At 37.6% G+C, this 27,572-nt stretch overlaps 1 protein-coding gene across 2 annotated transcripts in view; it reads left to right on the forward strand.

The window, feature by feature from the left end:
- Window positions 1-27,572, forward strand: part of USP24 (ubiquitin specific peptidase 24) — a 138,007-nt gene that overhangs the window by 17,978 nt on the left and 92,457 nt on the right. Inside the window, exons 2-7 of one of the 2 annotated variants that reach the window (XM_041772379.1) lie at window positions 14,079-14,244; window positions 15,585-15,652; window positions 19,419-19,562; window positions 20,185-20,307; window positions 25,521-25,556; window positions 25,902-25,967. In XM_041772379.1, coding sequence (XP_041628313.1) covers window positions 14,079-14,244; window positions 15,585-15,652; window positions 19,419-19,562; window positions 20,185-20,307; window positions 25,521-25,556; window positions 25,902-25,967 — 603 coding nt within the window. The remainder of the gene's footprint in view (window positions 1-14,078; window positions 14,245-15,584; window positions 15,653-19,418; window positions 19,563-20,184; window positions 20,308-25,520; window positions 25,557-25,901; window positions 25,968-27,572) is intronic. The other variant, XM_041772380.1, reaches the window with a different exon arrangement.

Genomic DNA, 27,572 nt, shown 5'->3' on the forward strand with positions numbered 1-27,572 from the left:
TGCATTCTCAATAGGGCCAGTAGCAGTCCAAAGGAGACAAAAATTGGCTCTTAAGGAATAAAAAAAAAAACATAGATATTATAGTGGTTTGCTCCAAATCTGAGCCCTACCCAACAGTTTTATTCTTTAGTATTTAATTAGTGGAGATGGGATGATTGGGAGAAAAGTGTTGAAAAAACTCCTTGAAGGAGTGATAATGAAAACAAGCTTGACAAATATCACCTGTACACTTGAAAATCCACCTGTAACTTTTGATTCCTCCAAAACTTCACTCCAAGAGCCTGTTAACGGGAAGCCTTAACTAAAACAGTTGATTAACAGTATTTTGCTAAAATATTATATGTATTATATAACACGTATGTTATATGTATTATATACTATATTTTTACAATTAAATAAGTTAGGGAGAAGATGATAAGGAAGAGATCATAAGGAAGAGAAAACACATTGACAGTACTTCTGTATTTATCAAAGATATCCATGTGTAAGTTGACCCACACAGTTCAAACCTGTGTTGTTCAAGGTTCACCTATATAAGATGACAGCTTCTCGTGAAAACCTTATTTCTTCATAATCTAAATATGTGAATAACAACTAAGAGTTAGGAAAGAAAGGGACCGTGGAAATGTCAGCTTTTGTAGAAAAGTTAGGAGATTCTCTGCTACTTATAACAGACTGAACAGAAAAACAATTTACACAGGCTCAAGACACAGTGTATTAGTGATTTGGGGACTGCCTGTACATTTGTCCATCATTTCTCTTTCCAAGAAACAGTATTTTAGGAATCATTTTCTCTAGTCTGAAATAGAAGGAATACCAGGTCTGCACATCACTGTCTCTGAATTACTTTGAAAAAGATTTAATAAATAAGACTGACAATCTCAAGATTTAGTGAATGTTATAAATTCATGATTTGGAGGGGGCCTGGATGGCTCAGTTGATTAAGCATCAGCCTTCAGCTCAGGTTATAATCTCAGGGTCCTAGGATCAAGCCCCTTGTGGAGCTCCCTGCTCAGAAGCTCACTGCTTCTCCCTCTGCCCCTCCCCTCACACTCGTTCTCTCTCACACATACTCTCTCTCTCATAAATAAATAAAATCTTTTAAAAAATAAATTCATAACTTGGAACTAGGTGTTCATATTTTCATGGTTTTCCTTAAGTACTTGACATATATGATGCCATTTATTTTAATCTATTTTTAAAAATCCTGGAGAAAACAATTTGGCATCTTCATTTTTCTGTACATTAATGAGAAATGTAGACACTCCTTTGAGTACATTATTGTTAGTTAATAAAATAGCTCAGTAATTGAATTTAGTATTAAAAGAAACTTGATGTGACATTGCCAATTTCCTCTCCTTTAAGTTGAATCGTTATCTTTATTGAGTCAGTGGGCAAATAGGAGCTTATCTCTAAACTAATAGGCCATGCCTACTTGAGTAGGTTTTACTTCTTTGAACAAAGAAAGCTTAAATTCTTACAATACATCCTTGTTGACTTTAAGACTTTTTTAAAAATCGAAGGTAGTTTTCTAAGATAAATATTAAACTCTATTACTAACTTAAAAGCCTATGCAGTGCTATTTTAAAGCTCATTTGCAAAGATTAAGTAAATTGTGTACTCAGCCACCAGTTAAGGTAGTGCCTGTATTTACATTGGTTTATCTGCATTTTTCAAACAGGCAAGTTTCTGGATGTATATGATGACATATATGAACATACCTAATTGTAAATATAAAAGGAAAAATACTGTTGTTAAAATAACCTACTTGTTCAATCTAAAGGTCTTCGTTAAACTCTGGAGGTAGATTTACACTGCATAGTTGACAGCATTTGCCAATTCCATGAAAAACTTTACAACTTGACTTCCGACTCTCTAAGTTGGAAATACTTAGTACTGAGTATTAAGTTGCCCTTTTTTTAAAAAAATATTTTTTAAAAATATTTATTTATTCATGAGAGACACACACACAGAGGGGCAGAGACACAGGCAGAGAGAGAAGCAGGCTCCATGCAGGGAGCCCGATGTGGATGAGACTTGATCCCGGGAACTCCAGGATCACACCCTGAGCCAAAGGCAGATAGATGCTTAACTGCTGAGCCACCCAGGCGTCCCAAGTTGCCCCTTTAAGTAAGTCGATTGTAGGATAGTAATCCTTATTTTGAACAGTTTGCCAATAGATTAAATTGTAATCACAGCTATCTGAATTCCTAGCATGTATATATTACTGTGAAGTATTATGGGAGTTACAGAGGCTTTGTTTATATTTTCATATGTATTTATGGGCATAAGTAAGATTATTAATTTTGGAAATCACCTAAATTATGTATCCAACAATGTTAATTGCTTGATTTTAGTCCTAAACTGGCCTATTCAGAAACCATGATTTAGCAACATTAACTCATCTATTATTTTTCTTAAGTAACTACATATATAAGAATCAGTGTCACTAGAAAATTTTGACATTAAAAAGTAACATTGAGTTGTTTGCAAGCTCATTTCTCTATTGCCTTGTGTGCGTCTCCAACAACTGGTGAATTTACCTGAATGTTGTAAAACCTCTTTTAAAATTGACTGGTTTTGAAATAATATTCTCTGTAAGAGAGTACTGGGAGTATTGTTCCCCTTAAACTTCTTCAGCTGTGTATACCTCCTTCCCACTGCAAATGAGTGCACAACATCCACAGGCTAGCTTGGATACCCCCTTCCCTGCTTTACATTCACAATGTCCTCTTTAAAGGCAAGAATTGTGTCTTTATCTGTTTCTCCATTGCTGAGCACTTTGGCTGGAACATGGCAAACTATTGATAAATATATTTCTAATCAATATAGAACTGGTAATCATTAATGGTTACTTGGGTATCATTTAGCTTTGGCATCTAATGAGAAAATAGTATATTATATTCCTTAGTTCTTTTAAGAACTAAGAAATAAGCCCAATACCTTATTTCTGTTCGGAGCTATTTTGCAACAGGATAATTTTGAGCCGCTTTGCATGTGTTCTCTTGCTCAATAGGTAATTTTTGCCAAGGACAGGCTCTACTCAAACTGATGACTCAAAATATTAAACCAACCTGAATATGGGTTCATGTCACTATTTCCTCCTCTCTTTTGATTCCCTGTCTCTTTGTGTTGGCAGCAACCTCCTCAAAATGTAATGCTGCTCTGTGTCATTCGTTAAGTTAGTGTACACGGTCTGTTCCTTTTTTTTTCAAGATCAAAAATGTTCACTGCTTAGGAGGCAACATGAGATTTTTCACCTCTTAGATCTCAAATATATTATTTTTTAAGTTGCTGTTTTAAAACTGTCAAATGGACATATGTAGCATTTTTATTATAGATCATTAGGTACAACTCTGTTTTGAAATTCTTAGATTTATTTATATGTTTATTCATGTTTAATGATGCTAATCACTGAATTCCTTCTTGTCAATCAACTTTTTAAAATAACAGCTTTCTTGAGATGCAATTTGCATACCATAAAGTTCATTCTTTTAAAATGTGCTTTCACGGATCCCTGGGTGGCACAGCGGTTTAGCACCTGCCTTTGGCCCAGGGCGTGATCCTGGAGACCCGGGATCAAATCCCATGTCGGGCTCCCAGTGCATGGAGCCTGCTTCTCCCTCTGCCTGTGTCTCTGCCTCTCTCTCTCTCTCTCTCTCTCTCTCTCTCTGTGACTATCATAAATAAAAAAAATAAATAAAAATAAACTGCTTAATCAAATTAAAAAAAAATAAAATGTGCCTTCACAGGGTTGTGCAACTATCGCTGTTCTTTAATTTTAGAATATTTTAGTCACCCCCAAAGAAACCTTATGTCCATTAACAACCTCTCCTTTTCTCCTTTCTTCCATCCTCTGGCAGCTACTAATCTGCTTTCTATGTGGCTGCTACTAATCTGCTTTCTATGTGGATTTGCCTATTCTAGACATTTATATAAACAGAATTGTGTAATATGTGACCTTTTGGTCTGGCTTTTATTTATTTATTGTAATGTTTTTGAATGTCATTTATGTTATAGTATGTATCAGTATTTTGTTTATTTTTAGGGCTTAAAACATTCCATTATATGGACTTACCACATTTATTCATTAGTTTTAATGACATTTGGGATTTTACCACTTTTTGACTTCTTGTGACCAGTGCTGCTGTGCACATCATGTATAAGTTTTGGTGTGGACATATGTTTCATCTCTCTCGGTGTATCTTGCAAATATATCAACAAGTATAATTCCTGTGTCCTGTGGTAACTATGATTAACTTTTGAGGAACTGCCAAACTGTCTTGCAAAGTGACTGCACCATTTTATATCCTGACCAGCAATGTATGATGGTTTCAGTTTCTCCACATCCTCACCAATACTTATCTTTTTAATTTTAGTCATTCTACTGTACCTGAAGGTGGCATCTTTGGGGTTTGATTTGCATATGCTTGAGGGCCAAGGTCTTGAGCATCTTTTCATGTGCTAATTATTGGCTACTTGTGTATCTTCTTTGGAGAAATGTCCATTTGTTTGTTTTTTCACGTTGGCTCCATGCCCAGTGTGGAGCCCAGTGCAGGGCTGGCACTCACCACCCTGAGATCAAGACTTTAGCTGAGATTAAGTTGGATACTTAACTAACTGAGCCACCTAGTTGCCCCCGTTTGCCCATTTTTTATTGAAGTGTTTCTTTTTTTATTGCGGAGTTGTAAGAGCTCTTTTTTAGATAAAAGTCTTTTATCAGATATGAAATTTGCAAACATTTTCTTCCATTCTGTGATTGTCTTTTCAGTTTCCTAATGACGTCTTTTGATGCATAAAAAGTTTTTAGTTTGATGACGTTCAGAATCCAACATTTACATATTTTTGCTTTTGACTTTTTTTTTTTTGGTGTCCCACCTAAGAGATAAGTGCCTAATCCAAGGTCATGTAGATTTATTTCTGTGTTACATTTTGAGTTAATATGTGTATGTGGTATGAGGTGTAGGGATCAAGTTTCATTCTTTTGCTTGTGTATATTTAGTTGACTCAGCACCATTTGTTGAAAGGGCTAGCCTTCATTGAATTTCATTTGTGCCTTTGTTAAAGATTAACTAAATTATATTGTCACCCTTGTTGAAAATCAGTGGACCACAAATATAAGGGTTTTATATTTATGAAACCTTTATTCTTTTTAAATTTTTGTTTTTTAAGATTTTATTTATTTACTCATGAGAGACAGAGAGAGAAAGGTAGAGACATAGGCAGAGGGAGAAGTAGGCTCCCTGCGGGGAACCTGATGGGGAACTCAGTCGCAGTGTCCCAGGATCACGACCTGAGCCAAAGGCAGACACTCAACCACTGAGCCACCCAAGTGCCCCTGAAACCTCTATTCTGTTGATCTGTGTATTTATCTTTATGCCAGTACCACATAGTCTTGATTACTAGCAGACACTCAACCACTGAGCCACCCAGGTGCCCCCTGAAACCTCTATTCTGTTGATCTGTGTATTTATCTTTATGCCAGTACCACATAGTCTTGATTACTATAGCTTTACAGTATGTTTTAAAAGTGAGAGGTTATAGATCCTCAAACTTTATTCTTTTTCAAGATTATTTTGGCTATTCAGGGTTTTTTTTTTTTTTTTTTTTTTTTTTTGCTTATCTATGTGAGTTTTAGGAGTCAATTTGCCAATTTTTGCAAAGAAGCCCGCTGGAATTTTGATGGTCATTATTTTGAATCTGTAGACTGGGAAGTATAGCCATCTTAACAATATTAACTTCCAATCCGTGAACATGGGATGTCTTTCCATTTATTTAGGTCTTTTAAAATTTCTTTGCTGTAATGTTTTGTTTTCAGTGTATGAGTCTTATACTTCCTAAATATTTTTTCTTTTTGATACTATTGTAAATGGAATTTTCTTAATTTTATTTTAGAATTGTTCATTACTAGTGTATAGAAATACAACTGAATTTTACATGTTGATACTGTATTCTCCAGCTGCAATCTTTCTAAACTCATTAGTTCTAATAGGGTTTTTTTTGTTTGTTTGTTTTTGGTGGATATTTTAGAATTTTCTGTTTACAAGATTGTGTCATCAGTGAATATAATTAGTTTTACTTCATCCTTTTCAGTAAGAACAAATACCTTTTATTTCTTATTTTGCCTAAGTGTTCTCACTAGATACTTCAGTATAATGTTGAATGGAAGCAGTGAGAACAAACATCCTTCTTTTCCTGATTTTAGAGGAAAGTATTCAGTCTTCCAAAATTAAGTTGATGGGCACCCCGGGTGGCTCATCGGTTTAGCGCCGCCTTCAGCCCAGGGTGTGATCCTGGAGACCTGGGATTGAGTCCCACATTGGGCTCCCTGCATATAACCTGCTTCTCCCTCTGCCTGCGTCTCTGCCTCTCTCTATATATCTCTCATGAATAAGTAAATAAAATCTTTTTTTCTTTTAAGTCCTCTTTAAAAAAAAAATTAAGTTGATGTTACTTGTAGATTGTTTTGTAGATGCCTTTTATCAGATTGAGGAAATTCCTTTTTATTTTTGTTGAGTATTTTTTTTATCATGAAAAAGTATTTGATTTTGTGAATATTTTTTTCTGGATCTATTGAAATGATCGTGTGGGTTTGTCTTTTATTCTGCAGTATATTATATTGATTGATTTTTGTGTGCTAAATGAACCCTTCATGCCTGGGATAAATCACACTTGTTCGTGTATGTAATCCTTTTTTTATACTGCTGGGTTTGGTTTGCTAGTTTATTATGAAGAATTTTTGTATCTATATTCATAGGAATATTGGTCTTTTTTTTCTATGATATCTTTGTCCATTTTTTAAAACTGTGGTAAAAGGGATCCCTGGGTGGCGCAGCGGTTTAGCCTCTGCCTTTGGCCCAGGGTGCGATCCTGGAGACCCGGGATCGAGTCCCTTGTCGGGCTCCCGGTGCATGGAGCCTGCTTCTCCCTCTGCCTGTGTCTCTGCCTCTCTCTCTCTCTCTCTCTCTCTGACTATCATAAATAAATAAAAATTAAAAAAATTCTTTAAAAAAAATAAAACTGTGGTAAAATATACCTAATGTAAATTTACCATTTTGACCTTTTCCAAGTATAATTCGGTGGCAGTAAGTACATTCCATGGTTCTACAACAATCACACCGTTCATCTCCAGAATTTTTTCATCTTCCCAAATTGAAACTATATATACTCAGTAAATAGTAACTTCATATTCTTCCTTGCCTCCAGCCCTTGGCAACCACCATTCTATTTTCTGTATCATACTCTAGTTACCTCGCATATGGAATCATACAGTATTTGTCCTTTTGTGTTTGGCTTACTTCACTTAGCACTAATGTCTTCAAGGCTCATGCATGTTGTAGCATGCATTAGAATTTCCTTCTTTTTAAAGACTGAGTATACTATTATATGCATATACCACATTTGGTTTATCCATTTATCAAGCATCCATTGATGTGAAGTAGTGTCTTTGGTTTTTTTTTTTTTTTAATTTTTTTAAATTTTTATTTATTTATGATAGTCACAGAGAGATAGAGAGAGAGGCAGAGACACAGGCAGAGGGAGAAGCAGGCTCCATGCACCGGGAGCCCGACGTGGGATTCGATCCCGGGTCTCCAGGATCGCGCCCTGGGCCAAAGGCAGGTGCCAAACCGCTGCGCCACCCAGGGATCCCTTTGTCTGGTTTTAATATCAGAATAATACTGACCTCCTAAAATAAATTGGTAAGTGTTCCCTCCTTTTCTTTCTTCCTTTCTTTTTGGATGGACGGAAGAATATGAGGGATTGATGTTCTTAATTCCTCTTTAAGAGTTTGGTACAATTCATCAGTGATGGGATCTGCCCTGGGCTTTTCTTGGTGGGAGGTTTTGATTACAAAGCATTCCTTTGCTTGGTACAGACCTATTCAGATTTTGCTTCTTGAGTCAGTATTGGTAGTTCATATCCTAGGAATATATCCATCGCATCTGTGTTATCTAATTAGTTGGCATATAACCATCAATAGTATTCTTTACGGCCATTTTTATTTCTGTAAGGTCAGTGTTGATCCCCTCTTTCATTCCTGGTTTTAGTGATTTTGAATCTTCTCTCTTTCTTGTTCAGTCTAGCTACAGATTTCTCCTTTTTGTTGATCTTTTCAAAGAACCAGCTTTTGCTTTTATTTATTGTCTCCATTGTTTTTTTCTATCCTTTCATTTATTTCTACTCTAATCCTTAGTTCTTTCCTTCTGCTTCCTTGGGTTTAGTTTGCTTTTTCTAGCTTTTTTTTTTTCTTTTTTTTTTCTTTTTCTAGTTTTTTAAGGTTCATGGCCGGGTTATTGACTTGAGAACTTTCTTTTTAAAAAAATTTCCCTTGGTATCCCTGGGTGGCGCAGCGGTTTAGCGCCTGCCTTTGGCCCAGGGCACGATCCTGGAGACCCAGGATCAAATCCCACGTCGGGCTCCTGGTGCATGGAGCCTGCTTCTCCCTCTGCCTATGTCTTTGCCTCTCTTTCTCTCTCTCTCTCTCTCTGTGTGACTATCATAAATTAAAAAAAAAAAAATTAAAAAAATTTTCCCTCTAATCACTGCATCATAAATTTCATTGTGTTCTATTTTAATTTTCATTAATCTCAAAGCACTAATATCCTTTGAGTTTTTTTTTTTTTTGACTCATTGTTTAGAAGTATGTTGTTTAATTTTCACATGTTTTTAGATTTCCCAGATTTCTTCTGTGTTGATTTCTCAATTCATTCCACTGTGGTCAGAGAATGCACTTTTGGTTGTAATGCTTTCAGATTTATTGAGGTTTGTTTTAGGACCTAACATGCTCTATCCTGAAGAGTATTCTATGTGTACTTACAAAGAATGTCAAGTCTGCTGTGATTGGGTAGAATGTTCTAGAAAAGTCTTTAAGATTTAGTTTGTAGTATTTAACTCTTCCATGTCCTTGTTGATCTTATCTTGTTCTGTTACTAAAAGTGAGGTATTGAAGTCTCCCAACCATTCTTGTTGAAGTATGTATTGCTCTCTTAAATACTGTCACTTTTTGCTTCCTTTGAGTCTCTTTTGTTAGATGCATACATTTTTATAATTGTATGTCTTCCTGATGGATTAATCCTTGATCATTAAAAAAACTTCCTTGTCTTGGGCAACCCGGGTGGCTCAGCGGTTTAGCACTGCCTTCAGCTCAGGGCCTGATCCTGGAGACCCAGGGTCGAGTCCCACATCAGGCTCCCTGCATGGAGCCTGCTTCTCCCTCTGCCTGTGTCTCTGCCTCTCTCTCTGTGTCTCATGAATAAATAAATTAAATCTTAAAAAAAAAAAAAAAAAAAAACTTCCTTGTCTTTGGTAACCGATTTTCTCATTATTTGTTTTTTTTCTGATATTAGTGTAGCCATCCACTCCAGCTCTCTTTTGGTTACTGTTTTCATAGTACATCTTTTTCCATCCTTTTATCTTTCCATTATATTGACTATTTTTATCATTATGAAATGTCCCTTTTTATCCTTGGTAGTATATTTGTCCTATATCTTGTATGTCTGATACTGGTATAACTAGCTACTCCAATTCCTTTATCTGTACATGTTATATCTTTTCCATTGTTTAATTTCAGCCTCTTTGTGTCTTTGAATCTAAAGCGTGTCTGTTATCCAAAGATAACATATAGTTGGATCATTTTTAATTTTTTTTTAATTTTTAAAATTTTTATCTTTTTTTTAAATTTTTATTTATTTATGATAGTCACACAGAGAGAGAGAGAGGCAGAGACATAGGCAGAAGGAGAAGCAGGCTCCATGCACTGGGAGCCCGATGTGGGATTCGATCCCGGGTCTCCAGGATCGCGCCCTGGGCCAAAGGCAGGTGCTAAACCGCTGCGCCACCCAGGGATCCCTTCTTTTTGTTTTTTAAGAGAGTGAGCACGTGCACACAAACAAGAGGAAAGGCAGAGGGAGAGAGAATCCCAAGCAGCCTCCACACTCAGTGCAGAGCCCAAAGCAGGACTTGATCTCATGACCCTGAGGTCATAACCTGAGCTGAAATCAAGAGTTCAGTGCTCAACCAACTGAGCCACCCAGGCATCCCTAGTTGGATCATTTTTAATTTTTTTAATTTTTAATTTTATTATTTATTTATTTATTTTTTAGATTTTTAAATAAAAATTATTATTACTTATTCATGAGAGAAAGAGAGAGGCAGAGACACAGGCAGAGAGAGGAGCAGGCTCCATGCAGGAGCCCGATGCGGGACTCGATTCCAGGACCCCAGGATCATGCCCTGGGCCAAAGGCAGGCATTCAGCCGCCAAGCCACCCAGGCATTCCTGGATCATTTTTTAAAATCCATTCTGCAAATATCTATCATTTTCATTGGAATGTTTAGTCCCTTTATGTTTAACATATTACTGGTAATTATAACTTAATTAATAAGACAAAATTTACATCTGGCATTTTGCTATATGTTTTCTATGTGTTAGGCTTTTTTGTTCCTTTAGTCTTCCATTACTCCTTGTCTTTTGTATTAAGTAGGTATTTTTGAGTTTACTGTTTTAATTCTCTTCTTTTTTCTTTCACTATATATATTTTTAAGTTCTTAGCGGTTGCCCTATGGATTATAATTAACATCTGAATTTGTAGCAGTGTAGTTCAGAGTAATACCGACTTAATTTCAATAGCTACAAAACACGGCTCCATTAACACAGTTTTATAATTATTGCTTTGTGCATCATCTTTTAAATCAGATAGAAGAAGTACTGCATTAATGCTTGCTTTATATGAGAGAACGATGGGAGTCTATAGAGGTGGTTAGTTCCACATTTGTGCATTTTTAAGAAAATAAGATCCGTTAAAGAAATCGCTTTTACTGGAAAAATATTTATTAAAATGTCAGTGTGATTAATTTTTAAGTGGTGGAATTAATGGGTTTTATTTTTTGCTGTTCATATTTTCTGTATTTTCTACAAAGATCATGTATACTTATTTGGTCTTCTGAGGCTAAAACGTAAAGGTATTCAGAAGCCAAATTATTTATGTTACCAAATAGAAGGGAGTTCTTAAGTAGAGCATACTAAGTATAATATAACTTCTTTTCCCTCCACTGTAAATACACCCCCACCTCTCTAGATTCACGTGGGTCTTCGTGTGTAAAATACTGAATTTTCTTAGATTCTGTCTGGCTCCAAAATTCTATCTTTGTATATTTAACTGACTGAATTGTTTTATATTAATTTTGAAATATTCCATATTTACAGAAAAGTTGCAAAAAAAGTACATTGCAACTCTATCACAAAAATCTGGAATTTTTATATGACCTTTATTTGGGTTGTTCACATGTTAACATTTTATCACATTCTCTTTATTATTCTTTCCATCTGTATGCATACATATGTGTATGTAAATATGTGTGTCTTTGTTACTGCTTTTCCTGAACTGTTTGAGAATAAATTATGGACATGATACTTTAGCGTGTATTTCCTAAAGATGAAGATACTCTCTTTTTTAACCTTCGTATGTTATCAAAATGGGGAAATTAACACTGATCGAATACGAAAGTCCTTTGAAGCCAAGGAGTAAATAAAGTAAAACTAAAACAAAAATTCCTGTTTTGAGATCTAACCCCAGGAGCCCATGTCACATTGAGTTATGTCTGTCTAGTCATCCTCAGTCCTTTATGATTTTAACATTTTTGAAAAATACAGGCTAGTTAGTTTTTGAATATTTTTCATGTTGGGTTTCCTTGTGACTAGGTTTAGGTTTTGCACATTTGGCAGGACTACCACAGAAGTGATGTCATGCCTTCCCAGTGCATCACTTCAATGGGCACATGATAATAATGTTAAAGACCTTGCCCCCTGCCCCCAGAGGAAGCTCTTAGCTCTATGGTTGCTTGGGTTTTTTTGGCTTATGAACAGCAGAAATTCATTTTATATTGTTCTGGAGGCTGGAAGTCCAAGATCAGAGTTCTAGGGCAGATCCTCTTCTGGGTCACATGCTGCTGCTGACCTCGTAGTGTTCTCAACACTGAAGCAGGAAGAGGACACAGCTCTCTTGTGACTCTTAGAAAGGCAGCAGTCCTGTTTGTAAGCTTGTAGTTTTAGTAGCTGCTGCATTTGATGATTTCATATGTGATGTGATCTATTAACTTCTGTAGAAATTAATGATAGATAATTTGTAATAATGATATAACCTGTCATCCAATTGAATTTTTTTTTTGTATGCCTTAATTCTACTTTGGTCCTAGGTTAATAAATTCAAGCAATTTAACAAACAATTTTGAAAGTACACTAAAATCTTTACTCTTCATTGAGTATCCTCAGATTCCTTTAAGTAAAATTATTTTGTTTACAGAACTTATTAATTGTATGTATTTCTGAAAAGTATTATATTTTGAAAATTGAATATTCCCCATACATTATGATTCTAAACCCATTTCATCCACCCCCACCTTGCACCTTCAATTTACATTATTGTCTGCTTCAGTTTTAGTTTTTCATCACCTTTCTAGTTTTTGTCTAATTTTCATCCCATGGGCAGCCCGGGTTGCTCAGTGGTTTAGTGCCACCTTCAGCCCAGGGCCTGATTCTGGAGACCCAAGATCAAGTCCTACGTCAGGCTCCCTGCATGGAGCCTGCTTCTCCCTCTGCCTGTATCCGCCCCCCCCCCCCCTGTCTCTCATGAATAAATAAATAAAATCTTTAAAAAAAATAATTTTCATCCCAGTTTAACCATGAACCTTAAAAAAAATGTCACATTCCTTTAACTCATGGGATTGAAAATCATTTTTTTCTGTGTATTTTTATCACTTCTGCCTTGTATTAATGGTCTTTTCCTTAACTGAGGCTAAAGGTAATTTTTTAATGGAATAATTTTATTTAGTAATGATTATAGAGTGAATTGTGAAAATATTTATGTTTTAAAGAAACCAAAGTAGGTATTAGGCAGTTTAGGGGAGGGGCCCTGTTTGCTTTATAAAAAATTACTGTGGTAAGAACTGATGGAAAGTCTGGCAGTTACCCTGTTGATAGTTAAACTTTGTTTGGATGAAGTATTTTTTCACTCGTCAACATATATTAAACACCTGCTTTGTATTAGGCACCAGGTTCTGGAGATACAGAGGTTGTAAAAACCAGACAGAGTCCCCATCTTCATGGAGCTAGTGGGGGGCTTGGGCTAGTTGGGGGCAAACATAAAATATGTCACAAATATGTGTAAAATTTGTGAGCAGTGCTATGAAAGGGAATTTGAAGATGGTAAGAGTACAAAATAGAGGAACTCAGTATAGTTTAGAAGTGCCAAAAAGGCTTTTCTGAAAGAGTTAAGGATGCGCAGGAGTCATGTAGGTTGAAGAAGGTAGACAAGTGAATTAGGAATAGTGGCATTGCCATGTAAGTGGACAGAAGTAGATGGATTTGAGAGAAATTTAGGGGGTCTCATAACCAGGTCTTGAGAGGGATGAGAACAGGGTTTTAAGGAGGAGTCCCTGATTTCTGCCTGTGGTGCCCTTCACGGGGATGGAAAACGCCAGAGCCTTGCACTGAAGTTTGAGAAGCTTCAGTATTTGTTGGCCAGGAGGAGGGAGTGTACCAGAAGAGACAGAACAGAGCCAGACCCCAAAGGAGGAGAACAGGGAGGTGTGCCTATGAGCTGGCATTTCAAGAAGAGGAAGTAGGCATAAGGGCAGAAACTGCTGAGGAAGAGAAGAACTGAAACCATCCATTGGATTTAATGACGTAGTGGTGGGAGAGTGGGGACTCCGGAATCCATACTGGGTGGCGAGAAGGGGCAGGTGTGAGGAGATGGAGACAACAATATGGAGAACTCTTTGTAGAGAAACCTCTCCCCTCTGAAAACAGGTGAAGGTGGGTGTCCTCTTTCATAGTGAGAGATTGAAGAAAGATGTGAGCTCGCCTCAGCGATTGGGGGTGGGGGTGCTGCCGTGATGCAAGCTGGGAGTATCCAAGATAGTCTGGCAAAAGATGTGACTGTGAGAAAGAGATGGGGAATCCACACTCCTTGTTCACAAAGGCTACCATGGAGTCAACGTCTGTTCTGTGCCCAAGTGAGACATTTTACAGTAGTCTCTAATGGGTGTATTTGTTTTCTTACCATAATCCCTTTTTGTCAGAAGAATGATGAAAATGGAAACTGCTCAGGGGAAGGAATTGAATTCCCTACAACAAATTTGTATGAACTGGAAAGCCGAGTTTTGACTGATCACTGGTCCATCCCTTACAAGCGGGAAGAATCACTAGGCAAATGCCTGTTGGCGTCTACCTACCTGGCCAGACTTGGTAAGTTCTCACACCACAGGACACAGGAGGAGGAGGCTGGTTTGTTTGTTTTGATAGGAGGCCTAACATTAATCTTCACTCTTGTGTAATATTTGCCCATCTGTATAATATTTGATCATTTACTCTCCTAGTCTTGGTTTAGTCCCTGTGGAATAAAAGCTTTGAATTAAACCAACTGTTTTCTTCTAGCTCCAACACAGTTAAGAGAATCTTTAAAATATAATTGAAAAGCTTTATAGAAATTGAAATGAATGTTTTCCACAAAAGCTTGGAGCACTTTAAGGTTTAATTCAGTGGCTTTTTATTCTTTAAGAGAAGAAAGTAATGTTTATTTAGTGAACATTTTTTGCATATTAAATGTTTGGCACTATCTTAAATGCTTTGCAAATGTTAAACTAATAGAGTAATAAAATACCTCCAGGTTGGAAAATGAGTGTCAATAGAAGGAAGCTTCTAGACTCTAAATATATTGAAGAAAAAAATTTATTTTTCATACTTAGTTAAAGTAAGATGAATTGGTCCACTGTTTTGTGTTTTTTTACCCCCTCATTAAAAGTGTGCATAGTTTACCACCATGATTAAAAATGAGGCACATCAAAAGGAAATACTTTGACTGGGATCAGATTTAATTCTCATGGCCTTTTATGGCACGTTATGACTGGCTTCTGAGCAGCAGCATTTATTGCGTGCCTGTTAGGTGTAGGTACTATGCTATGTGGTGGGTCTGAAAAAAAAGAAAATGTGTCCCAACAGTGTTCCCAATGATAAGCAAAATACATTACTAAGTTTTTTTAAACTGTATATTCCAAAAAACAATTTTACAGTGGATTCATTCATTCACTTAGCAAATATTTATCACTTATTGTGTGCCAGACACAACTCTGTGCATTTGATAGCACAGAGTCCATTGGTTTGTTTTAGGGAAGAGTGATTTTTGTATCTATTGAGAATATTTGTGTTTTTATAGAGCTGTTTAGGAAAACAGTAATAGCTAGTGATGAGCTGCTGTTGGTGTTAAGTCAGATCATTTAAAGTTACTCTGATAATGGAAACATAAGTTCAACCACTTCACTTCTAATTAGTATTTATTTTACTATTAATAATTGTATACAAATTAATACATATTGATAATATATTGTGCTGGTAACAAATACACTAATACTGTGACTGTCAGCCTGTTCCTTCATCAGAGTATATATATTCTGCTTTTAATAATCCCTTGGGAATCAGTGTTTCTGTAAATAAATAGTTCCATGCATATGAATTTGGAATGATATATATGATTTCTGCAAACTGCCTAAAATCTTAGTAAGGCATATTGTTTCATTTATTTTACTAAGGTCTTTCCGAGTCTGATGAGAATTGTAAAAGATTTATGGATAGGTGTATGCCTGAAGCATTTAAAAAGGTAAGAAAAAATGTGCTAGTCTGTTTTTTTGTGTGTGCATGGGGGGTGGGGTGAATAGGCTTTTTGTTTTAGTTTCAGTTTTTTGTGTGAGACCAGTTTTTGAGTCTTGTTCAACTGAGGAATCCCCTACTATGAACAAATTTGCTCCCAATTTGGGGCTTAGGAATGATTTACTTTTGTATTTGTTTGCACATGTCTTTGGGCAGCTGTCACTTTTACTTCCTTCTCTTTAATTGTCAGAGAATAGGCTAAGACTTACTTATACTTGGAAATTACATATCACACTAAACTGAGGCTTAGGGCATTTAGAAACATAATGCTTATTTACAGAATACAAGCCATTTAAACTGATTGTTGTGCTGAGACAGAAGCAGGCATTTTAAACTGTACAAAGTTCAATTAGATTGAGTATGTTTCATGGCAAAATGGCATGCTTGTGGCAGCATCTCTATCAGAGGTAGAGTGATGTGCTTCAACCCTTCTGGTCACATCGCTTATAAAGCAATTTTTCTTAACAGGGAGAATAGGAGATCACAGGACTTGTGTTTCTGAAAGCAGTCTAACTCAGCATGATTCCCTTTTCAGGACATGAGCCCTGAATCCCCAAGAGCAGGGACAATGTTATAGACACTGGTTTTCCCCAGCGCATAGTCCGTGCCTACCTCTGAGAAAGAGCTTAGTAAATCTTTACTGAATGAATGAGTCTCCCTGCTGTCTTGTCCTTCTGGGTTTTGACATCCATTTTTCTCCCATATGCAAGGCAGTCACTAGAATTCTACAGATGGGTGAAGATTGTATTTATCTTAAAACCCAGTAAAATAAACTGTTCATCTGTAAACTATTATTCCCATCTATATCTTGGTAGAATCTCCCTTGATTCAAGGCTTTATAAATACCAAAATTAATTTTAGGAACAAAAACAGCTTCATCTTTGAAAAAAGTGCAAAATCCTTTAAAATTGTCATTTGGGCAGAGATTACAGGGAATCAAGACTTATTTTCATTTTGGGTGAATCCATCAACCATTTTATCGTTTAGAATTATTTTAAACTCTTAGGAATTCTGTTAAGAATTATAGTAATTTTTGGGACCCCTTGGTGACTCAGTGGTTAAGCGCCTGCTTTCGGCCCAGGGCATGATCCTAGAGTCCTGAGATCGAGTTCCACATTGGGCTCCCTGCATGGAGCCTGCTTCTCTGCCTATGTCTCTGCCTCTCTCTCTGTGTGTCTCTCATGAATAAATAAAAATCTTAAAAAAAGAATTATAGTAATTTTTTTAAAAATAGAATTTTTATAATGTACCATACTATGACACATTATGCTGTATGCATAAATTTACAGAGAAAGAAAATGCAACTTTATTCAGAGTCATGGAAGATATATCAGCGTTAAGAACCTTTAGGTTGATGATCTCTAGATCCAGAGAGCCCTGTGTCAATGCAAGTCACCAGCAAGTTACATGTTTGGAGTATATTGCTGTAACTTTATGCAGAGACACTTCAGAGAACCCTTTTATATTGTGTCCTCAGCTGTTTGTAATAGTGAAATAAAATAGTCCAGGGGTTGGTTGCTTGGTTGTTAGAGCACAAGGGTATCCTCTGTTACATTGTTCTGTGTTGTTTATGTAAAACTGTATATGTTAAATTCTCTTTACATTTTAGAGCTATTAAAAAGTTTCTCCCCATAAATAAAGCATACTTTTAAAAAAATTAAATAGGAATTTAATTTACAGAATTCTGTGTGCCTTTAGACTTGGCTACCAGAAAACTCAGTAGTGTTTTATATAATTGGCATCGCTTCCCTTAACTGTGTTTCCTGGTGTGATGACTATCCCTCTACCCTCTTCCTTTGGCTTTTCTTACAAGCTACCTCAAATTTTTCATTAGAAGGAAAGGTGTAAGTAATAAGCGCAACCGTATGAATAAGGCACACCAAGGGGGCACTGCTGTCATGTCTGCCTCCTTCACCTTTTTCATTCAGGCCAACCTGGATTCTTTACTGTGTGTGTGCTCAAGCAGAAAAGGAAATCTAGGTCTGGCCGTAGTGCATAGTTCTGTTTAAACCTTGTGCACAGCTTCCCTACAAAGGGCTGCCTGTCTTTCTCCCCTCTTCTGCAAGGTAGGTAGAATTCCTTTTCCACATTAAAAACTGAACAGAGGGGGATCCCCTGGGTGGCTCAGCGGTTTAGCGCCTGCCATTGGAGGATCCTAGGGAGTCCTGGGATCGAGTCCCGCGTTGGGCTCCCAGCATGGAGTCTGCTTCTCCCTCCTCCTGTGTCTCTGCCTCTCTCTCTCTATGTCTGTCATGAATAAATAAATAAATAAGTAAGTAAATAAATAAATAAATAAATTTTTAAAAACTGAACAGATGAGATGGCAACAGAGGGAGTGGTGTGGAATCCACATACATTTTATTTTGTGGTCACATGACACTTGAATGCTGATCTCTGCTTGATTTTGCTTTATTATTTAAGTATAGAAAGAAGATATAGTTAGGCAAAAAGTTCTTGCAAAAAAAAAGGTAACTCGGTTTATATAAAATCAATCTTACAATTATTGCTTGTTTGAGCAAATAGTGCAGCTAATTGGTATTTAGAAAATCTGGAACTAGGATTTTTCTCTGCAGCTAAACAAGTTTGGGTTCTTTCAGGCTGCGCTCGTTAAGGGGTTCTCAGTGTGACCAAGGTGGAATTTTTATTGCGTAGTATTTTCCCTCTGAAGGGAAATCTTACAAAAACATGAAACCACCATGCCAATTTGCCATTATTTTATTAAGTGAAACCCTTTGATTTTTCATTCCCCATTCCGGCAAGTTGTTCTTGCATTAGATTTCCCCAAGGACTAGACTGAGGATTGGAGAAATCCACTGATGATTATTTTAGATTCATCTATGCACCTTTCCCCTCCTTCTTAACAAATCTAAGATGCTGAGTGTAAGATGCACCATTGTTGTATGTTTTGTGTTTTATATTTAAGAAAAATAGTTACAAAATGCTAAATGGCTGATCACTTAGAGTTCTTTTAGATTTGCTTAAACATTTTTTAAAATTGAATGTTACTTCTATACATATCAAAAAGGAAAATATAAGCAAACTAATCTGGTAAAGTATTTCTAAATTTTTTTTTCACATTCAAAGTCTGGCTGCCATCTGGTCAACAGGTGGGAAGATAAAGTCCTGTGTTTGAGATACTAAAAATGCAACAAGAATGTGTATATTCAAATCATGAAATATAGCATCCATTTCTTAGATTCTAGGAATATTGGTTAATAGTGGCAGCCATAGTATGTTAATTCCTTACTATTTATAAAACAGTTTCACATTTGTTCTATCTTTTTGATACTTACCATATCTGTGTGAAGTAGGTATGAATTTTGACTCTTTAGATATGAGAGAACTGAGCCTTTGGGAACTGTCTAAGGCTATACAGCTAGAGAACAGTAGTAGCTCCAAGATTTGGTCTCAGATTCTTATTTGCTCTACACCACTTGACCTCCCTTAGTAATAACAAAAAGTTAGAGAAACAAATGAAAATTGTCTTTTAAACCAACAGCTTCAGTGTAAAGGAATCAGTGTTCAAAAACAAAACTCAGTGTTGACTTTGAAATCATTGAGCATGTAGATTGGCTGCAAGCTATGGGTCTTTTAAAGCAAGTCATCTGCATAAAAGTCATATACTGTGGTAATACTCTCTTGATTCAAGACTGAACTGATGAATAATAGACTTTTTCTTTTCAAGTTAGACTTTAAAGCGCCCTTTGTTTTTGTAGCTCCTGACTTCGAGTGCTGTTCACAAGTGGGGTACTGAAATTCATGAAGGAATCTACAACATGTTGATGCTATTAATAGAACTGGTTGCAGAGAGAATAAAACAAGACCCGATTCCCACTGGTCTCCTGGGTGTGCTTACAATGGTATAGTATCTCTAAAATGAAGTACTTTGTGTTTTGATTTTGTTTAAGCTACCTACTATCCTCTGACTTAATAACAAGTGATAATGATATCATTAAAGATATTAATTTAGCTGTTAGGAACCTTACTTTGTATTGTAAAAACAGAGCAACCATTCATTCTGTGTTTTTAGTTTTAGTGAAATACCTTTCTAATTTTAATAGCTTTCTCAGCTCTTAGGATAATTAAATAGCTTTCCCTCGTGTTTTCCTGATTATTCACATCATAAATGCTTTCACATGGGGTGTTCCTGTGGTTTGGTTTCTGGCCTTTTTCCCTGAGTAGTTACAGTAGCTATGTGAAGGCAGGGGCCTTTACAGCCCTGCTGCCTGGCTATACCTGGGGCAGCTCCAGGACACCTGGCCATGCACCCCGTGTTGCCTCAGAGTGGATGCTGGGCAGGATAGGAGAGCTCCGCTTCACTCATCCGTTTCCCTGCACTAGCTCAGGAACATGTGCTGTTGGGATATTTGAGAGATCCCATTACCTAAGTAGTCTGAGGCTATTTTTCTGCTTTTCTAACGCTAATATTTGTTGCTATAGAAATAGATAATAATAGTGCTTCTCTGTTCTCTTTGGATCTAGGCTTTCAATCCTGATAATGAGTACCATTTTAAAAACAGAATGAAAGTATCTCAAAGGAATTGGACAGAAGTGTTTGGGGAGGGAAATACGTTTGCTGTTTCACCTGTGTCTACTTTCCAAAAGGTAAACATGTGGTCTTGTTTCGTCATTTTATAGAGAAATGTATTGAGAAAAACTTTCTGTGCTATAAAAATTTACATGGAAGGATTAAAACAGTCCGTGAAGAATGACAGATATTCCATATGGCTCATAAAATTGCTTAACTTTTTTTTCAGATATTGCATATTTTCCACAGCTATTAACTCACATCATAAAGAATTTTATAGATTTGAAATGATGTTTAGTGAAATGCAGAATGACTGCATGACATCAAGTGCCCTATTTATTGAATTGTCAAAACCCCAGTTTAATGGGTGTTCCAGTTTCTCAGAGATGTTTGAGAGGCTAGGGCATTTGAAATTGTTTGAAATGACTATGCCTAGAAAAAGTAATCTAGAAGATAATCTCATGTATCATTTTCTTTTAAACTCCATGAACATTAAAGCTTTGGGGTTGTTTCAAGCCAAGAACCTATTATCTTTTTATTTAAAGGCTTACAGTGTGCCCAATAACATTAAAAGGAGTACATAATTTAAACATTGTTGATTGAACTCTGTTTGGTTTTTGAGAAACAGTTGAAAGGAGTCAACCGAGTAGATAGAAAATTTGTCCATTCCTTTAGTTGAAGCAGAAGTTTAGTCAGCAGTCATATAAAGAGTTAAAAGCTGTGGCTCCTAACTTAAGGTGTAGTGGAGGAAATACAAAAGTAAAAACTTTCGGTAAGTAATCAGTAGATGCAATCATAGAACGTGAATTGCAGGAGGGAGTGGCCACTGCCGTCTTGGAGGGTCAGGCAGTCCTCCAGAAGGAAGGAGATGAGGGCCCAGAGGAAAAGGCAGTGAGTAGAACACTGTGGTGTTTGCTCCCCACAACAGTTCTGTGAGTGAGGTACTATTTTTGACCCCACTTCATGGATGAGAAACTGAGACGCACAGAGATTGAGTCCTTGCCCAAGTCCACAAATCTAGTCACAGAGAGAACCCACGTAATTCAACCCCAACGTCTATGTTCTATAACTGTGTACAGTCTTGCTTCCCCAAATATTAAAACCTCATTTTCAGTTTTGTTGTGAAGGTCAGATGACAACTATCTACAGAAACATTGACCCTGGGGGTTCACTGTCATAAGCAGTACGCAAATGTTCCTTCTCTTCCCTTGAATCTAAGTGCACGGCATCTGGGACCAAAAAGGATCAGTCTGTTTATTTGCTCTCAGTACTTCACAGGGATTCTCCCTCCTACACAAGCCCGAGATCATCCCCTTTCCTCTTGGCTTCTCAAGCATTTTTCTCCTAAGGTTTTCTGTCCTTTTGTTCAGTATCAGTCTCTTCCTCTTTGTCAGATCATTCCCACTGTGTACATCGTGCTAGTGTATTTCCCAGCTTTAAAAATTCTGCCTTTGATCCACATCCCTGTCTAGCTTCAGCATGGTTCTCCTCCTCTCCACACCCCACCAGAGAAGATTCTGCATTCTCACCTCCCACTTATTTTACTAATTACCCTAGAAATGTAACTTATTAACAAAATCACAATTTCATTAATATCTTTATCTTCCTCTGAGTAGCGCATAAAGACCTTGGAATGTTTCATGTGCTCACTCCCCACCTGAATTACTTAGTCTCTGTCCCTTTGTCTTTATCATGCAGTGTCTTAGTCCTCTCCTGTCTCGCTTAACCCTCAGACAGATACCATCATTGTTATTTTATGTGGTGTTTTGGCTCAGCCATATTTATGTACTGTCTCATTGTGTACCATTTTTTTCTGTATTTCTTCTGCTAGGATCATTTTTCTTCTCTCTGGAGTGCATCCTGGAAAGTGTCCTTTGGTAAGGGCCCATTGGTGGTTAAGTCTTTGTTTTTGATGGCCTGAACTTTTACTCTTTCCCATGCTTCAAAGAATATTTTCACTGGGTTTTAAGTTCTAGATTGATGGTTGTATTTTTGGAATGTCAAAGACACTATGTCAGTGTCTTCTGGCTTTGATGATTGCTATTGAGAAGTTGGTGGTTGGTCTGACCATTGTTGCTTTGTAAGACATCCATCTTTTCTCCACAGCTGCTTTTGGACATGTCCTCTTTCTCCTAGATGTTTGGTAATTTGACTGTCCCTTGACTAACTGGTATTCGTTTTATTTTGCTTCAGATTCATTGGGCTTCTGAATCTAAGGATTAACATCTTCTATCAGGTCTGGAAAATTCTCAGCCATTATCTTGCCTCTTCCCCACTTGCCACTCTTCTTAAGAACTTCAGTTGGATACATGTTAAACCTTCGTGTCTGTCCTTTGTATCCCTTAGCCTGGATCATATTTCCCATCTGTTGATGTCTTTATGCTGCAAGTTGTGATCATTTCTTTCAGATCTGGGGTCTAGTTCACTAATTGTGGTTCTGCTCATATTAGGTGTGCTGTCTAACCTGTTCATTAGAAGTCTTCACTTTCAGGGACTTTTTTTTCATTTATATAAGTTCTGTTTGGTTCTCGTTTGACTTTGTTTACTCATTTTTATCTCATGTTTTTGCCTCATGTTTCATTCTTTGTGTTTGTGTTCTGTGTCTGATATCTACAGGTCTGATCCTGCTGGGTTTTACTAGCTTTAACTTGTTTTGTGTCTGTATGTATATATAAAAAAAAAAAATTAGACATTTGTGTTTGTTTTCCTATGAAGTCATATTTCTTGGACTTTAATCTAGGAGAATTGTTTGAGCCTGAATTGAAAGTTCCTTCCTTCAAAGAGGGTTTACCTTTACTTCTTCCAGTTGTTTGGGAGCACTACAATCTGGAGGTTCTTCCACTTTGGAATATATTCTCAGCTTAAAGTATTTCAGACCATAAGGTCAGTGTGAATTTTTTTTTTAAAGGTTTATTTATTCTAGAGGTAGAGAGAGTGTAAGCAGAGGAAGAGGGACAGAGAGAATCTCAAACAGACTCCATGCTGAGTGCAGGGCCTTACCTGGGACTTGATCTCACAATCCTGAGATCATGACCTGAGCTGAAACCAAGAGCCGGCCAGCCAACCTTCTGAGCCACCCAGGTGCCCCAAAACCAGTGTGAATTTGAGAGGGGAAGCCGTGTGAGGCAAGTCTGTGGTTACAGACTCTTAGAGTTTTTTTCTACCCTCCATCCAGGACCAGAGTCAAGGTAGGCAAGCTTCCCTGTCTTTCTCTCTTTCTTGCAGGTGAGTTTTTTCAGTTCACCTGACACCAAGGTGGTAGACCTTTGAACTTCTGCTTTATGTGACTCTCTCCATTTACTCTCCCACCCCTGCCTTGGCTGTGAAAATGGAGGTCAGAGCTCACCAGGGTTCCATGGCCTGGCCTCAGAGTCTGCTTACCTCACAGGATTTGTGCTTTTCTCTGTTTTCAGCTTCCAAGCACTTTGTGCCAACTCAGTTGTATGTTTTTTAAAGATTTTTTTTAACATTTTTGTCTGGTGGTGTTAGTGATCTTCAGGTAGAGGTGTTTAGGGTAACTACACCGAAGCCCCCATGAACTCTTTAGAGTGTCCCAGTCCGCCTTCTTTCTTTCTCACTCCACTGAAACTGCTCTTGCTAAAGTACCCACACCCTCCATGTTTTCAGAGCCACAGGAAATATCTCTTGACCCCATTAGGAGCAGTGGCCACTGTCAGTTCCTGCCTCCCCAGAATCATTCCTTCCCACAGTCTCTTGCTTGGCTGTCTACTCCGTAAGTTAGCACATGGCCTTTCTTGATAACTTCACCTCCATTCTGCTTTGACCCAGAGCTGTCTTTTTGTTGTTATGCTTTCCCTAAGAACGATCTTCCATCCTCACAGATGTAGATGCCATCTTTTTGCTGATGGCCCTTCAGTTCATCTGTCTGTGGCCCAACACCTCTTCTCTGAGCCCGCCATACTGGAGGAGCCAGCTGTTTCCTCTTGGTCACTCCACAGATGTCTCAAATTTAGTGTGCCTGCAGTGGGGCTTCCTTTTGTCTCCCAGCCTGCCTTCTTGTCGCTGTCAGTAAACAGCATCACCATCTACCTAGGTCTTAGAGCCAGAGCGTTGTAGTCCCCCATGATTCATCCCTTTCCTTAGGACCCACCTCCAGCCATAAACGTGTCCATGAAGTTCATCTCAAAGGTATTCAGTTCGTTTTCTCTGTCTCTGCTACCTTCCATCCTACTTTTGCCACCATCACGTTATAACTAGTTACCTCACTAGTTTTCCAGTTGCGGCCTCTTCCTTTAGCTCATGTGCATCCGTTCCATTTCATCTGCCACATAACTGCAAAAGTAGTCATCTTACAACATAAAATGTGCCACTTCCTGGGTTAGACACTTTTGTTGCTTTCCTTCCAATCACAGTCTGCACCTTTCTGCATGGCCTGGACTTTGCCTCTCTCTACAGCTTCCCCTGTGCCACTCTCCCCAGCCTGCTGTGTCCCAGCTGGGAAAGACCCTCCTGGTTCCCCTTCATGGCCTTCCCCAAATGGCACCTTTGCCACTTCAGCCTCTCTGCCTGAACTTGTTTGAATGGCTTAAATCGGTCCCATCCTATAGGATCCAGCTTGAAGACCACCTCTTCAGAGGGGGTTTCTGTGACCACCACTCTCCGCAGAGTCAGCTCCTTCTGTTTCTCATTTGAGGACCTCTTTGTGGTTTTTCCTTTTGTGGGACTAAGCACAGACTGAATTATGTTAGGTATGTGTTAGTTTACCTGTTTTTGTTGACACTGCTATAGGATAAGCTCCATGAAAGTGGGGACCACATCTCTCCCTGGTCACTGTTCCCCCAGAATGGTATTCAGCACCCAGGAATAGTGAATGCTTAGAAAAGGGAAGCAAGAAGGAAAAGCAGAGAAAAGAAAGCAAGTGCTCCAGGGCACCAGTTAGTGGGATGGCTAGAACTGAAGCTTAACCTCTTTATTGGGGGGATTGGTTACTCTTGAACTTAGTAATTCTTAATTTCTACAATATAACTTAGAGAATTTAACTCAAGTTCCTGCACCTTGGAGAGCTTACACAACTGTTCTCAGCTACCCAGAAATGCTTGAATGCTCCATGCTGTAGTGCCATCCAAGCAGACTCGCAGACTCCAAAAATTGCATATGGTAATGTCTGAGACTCTAAATGTTAAGAAACATTTAGAAAAGCCTTTTGAAATACTTTTCAAGCCTTAATATTTTTTTTTCCTCCAACTTTTCCCTGAGGTTAAAAGAACTACAAGGGCTAATGGGGAAGTTCTCGTTTTACCGTCTCAATTTCTGTTTTCTTTTCTCACAGGAGCCTCATGGATGGGTTGTGGATTTGGTAAATAAGGTAATACAACTTTTATTAACACAGTCATGTTTTCCTTCTAATGAGATTGCTTAGTTAGCATTTTAGGTAAATGACAGCTAGAGAGAGTCATAAGGATATGTTTTCCTAAGGAGATGGATTCTGTAGTGCCTCCTTTTTTTCACATGTACTGTTTATACAGAACATCAGCTTTAGGACTTAGTAGGTCTCCTGCAGTCCATCCCAGAAACATTAGAATTATTTTTGTGATGACTCTCAAGATCTGTGTTATGGGGAGCGTGTTGATAGGGAAGAATGGTAGCCTTCACTTCTTGCTTAAATTATTAATGTACAGCATTTTAAAATTCGTGCCTTTTTTCTTCTCAGTTTGGAGAATTAGGTGGATTTGCAGCAATCCAAGCCAAGCTTCATTCAGAAGATATAGAACTTGGGGTGAGTTAAACCACTAAATGTGCCCAGAGTGCAAGTTCACTTTATTTGGGCTGGTATGTAACTGTATGGGACACGGTCTGGACAGAGTAAGGGAAACGTTACCATGTGAGTTATCTCTGCGGGAGCAGCTTCCATGGTTCTGATAACCAAAGACATGTTTGCTCCTAATCATAACCCAGTTTCAGTGTAGGGTGTTTGCTCATTTTCCCTTCATCTCCCTTTGCCTGTGATATTTGTCTCTTAATTTGTGATGGTTATATGAAATTACCTTGCCTTTTTAGGACAGGGGATATATGGGATGAGTGTATGGGTGTGGAACAATGGCATGGCTCACGTCACACTGTATTTCCTAGTGCCAGGCACAAAATATTCCATTTTAAGGTCATTAGTAAGCTTTTTGGTGTTACAGCGATTCATAGATAACAATGGGCTATTGAGGGAGCTTAGTTAGACTCATCCTTCAGGTGCAATACCATCCTTTTTTTAGGTGACTTCATATTCTCAAAAAAAGTCAAACCTTGTAAGGGGAATGACTTAATCTTTAATTTTTCACAGAGTGCTGACCTTTTTGTAACTCAGAGACTTTATTATGTTTTCTAGTTAATTAATTAATTGATCAACTACTCATTATGTGCTTGCCATGTATAAGGCACAGTGCTAGCTACTGTGATGTGATCCTAACAGAAGGTAATATGTTGAGTGATTCAGTATCATACCTAGAGCAGCAGATACTCCCCTGGAACCGTAGCTGATCAGCTGACTCCCTTGGTCCATCTTTGGGTGAGCACAATACTAACATCCAGGAGAGAGACTGACTTTATCTTGCCACCCGCTGTTCATCCTGAAAGATCAGATGTCTGCCAGTTCATAGATACTTCTGCTGACACTGACCAGGGAGGGAGTGTCTTACCTTCCTTCCCTGACATGAACTAGGTTGTTAGGCTGTCATTTGGATCCCCATTTGGATGTAGCAAGCATGTTAGAAGTGACTATTGACCGGGAATATAATAGGTAGTAATGTAATGTAAGAAGCAAAACTGTTTAAAAAAAAAAAATCTGTTCAGAAAGAGGGTTTTATCCAGTTTACTTGTTTCTCAAGAACTGGCTATATAGGTCAATTGACCATATCAGAAATTAGCTTCATTTTTTTAAAATGTTAAAACACTCACTAATTTCTGGCAGAGTTAATTTGTTAGAAAAAAAAAATACAGGGCATCCCAAGTTTCTAGCCTACTTGGAAGAAAATTAGCTAAGGATAGATATATAGGAGTCTGGGCTTACCCTCTTTATGATCAAATGTCTTGAGGTTAAAGGTTCCTCCAGGATTTTCCCCTTAGGTCAGACCATTTTTCAGAACAACTGTATTGTTTGCTGCAGTTCGTACAGAATTGTATTGTTTAGGTTGCATATGAAGAGATGATAAAATTCAGGCATAGGAGAAAGAGAGTCCCAAAGATTGAGACTCTAATTTTAGCAAACAAGTAGGGTTAAAATTTCACAGTAAATGCCTGCTTTCCAACCAGTTAAGGAGGTGATTGTGTCCTAGAATAAATTGAGGCCACTGAGTACACGTAAATGCATTCATTTTACATTTACATTTATATT

Source organism: Vulpes lagopus, chromosome 10 (assembly GCF_018345385.1).
Source record: "Vulpes lagopus strain Blue_001 chromosome 10, ASM1834538v1, whole genome shotgun sequence".
NCBI lineage: Eukaryota > Metazoa > Chordata > Mammalia > Carnivora > Canidae > Vulpes > Vulpes lagopus.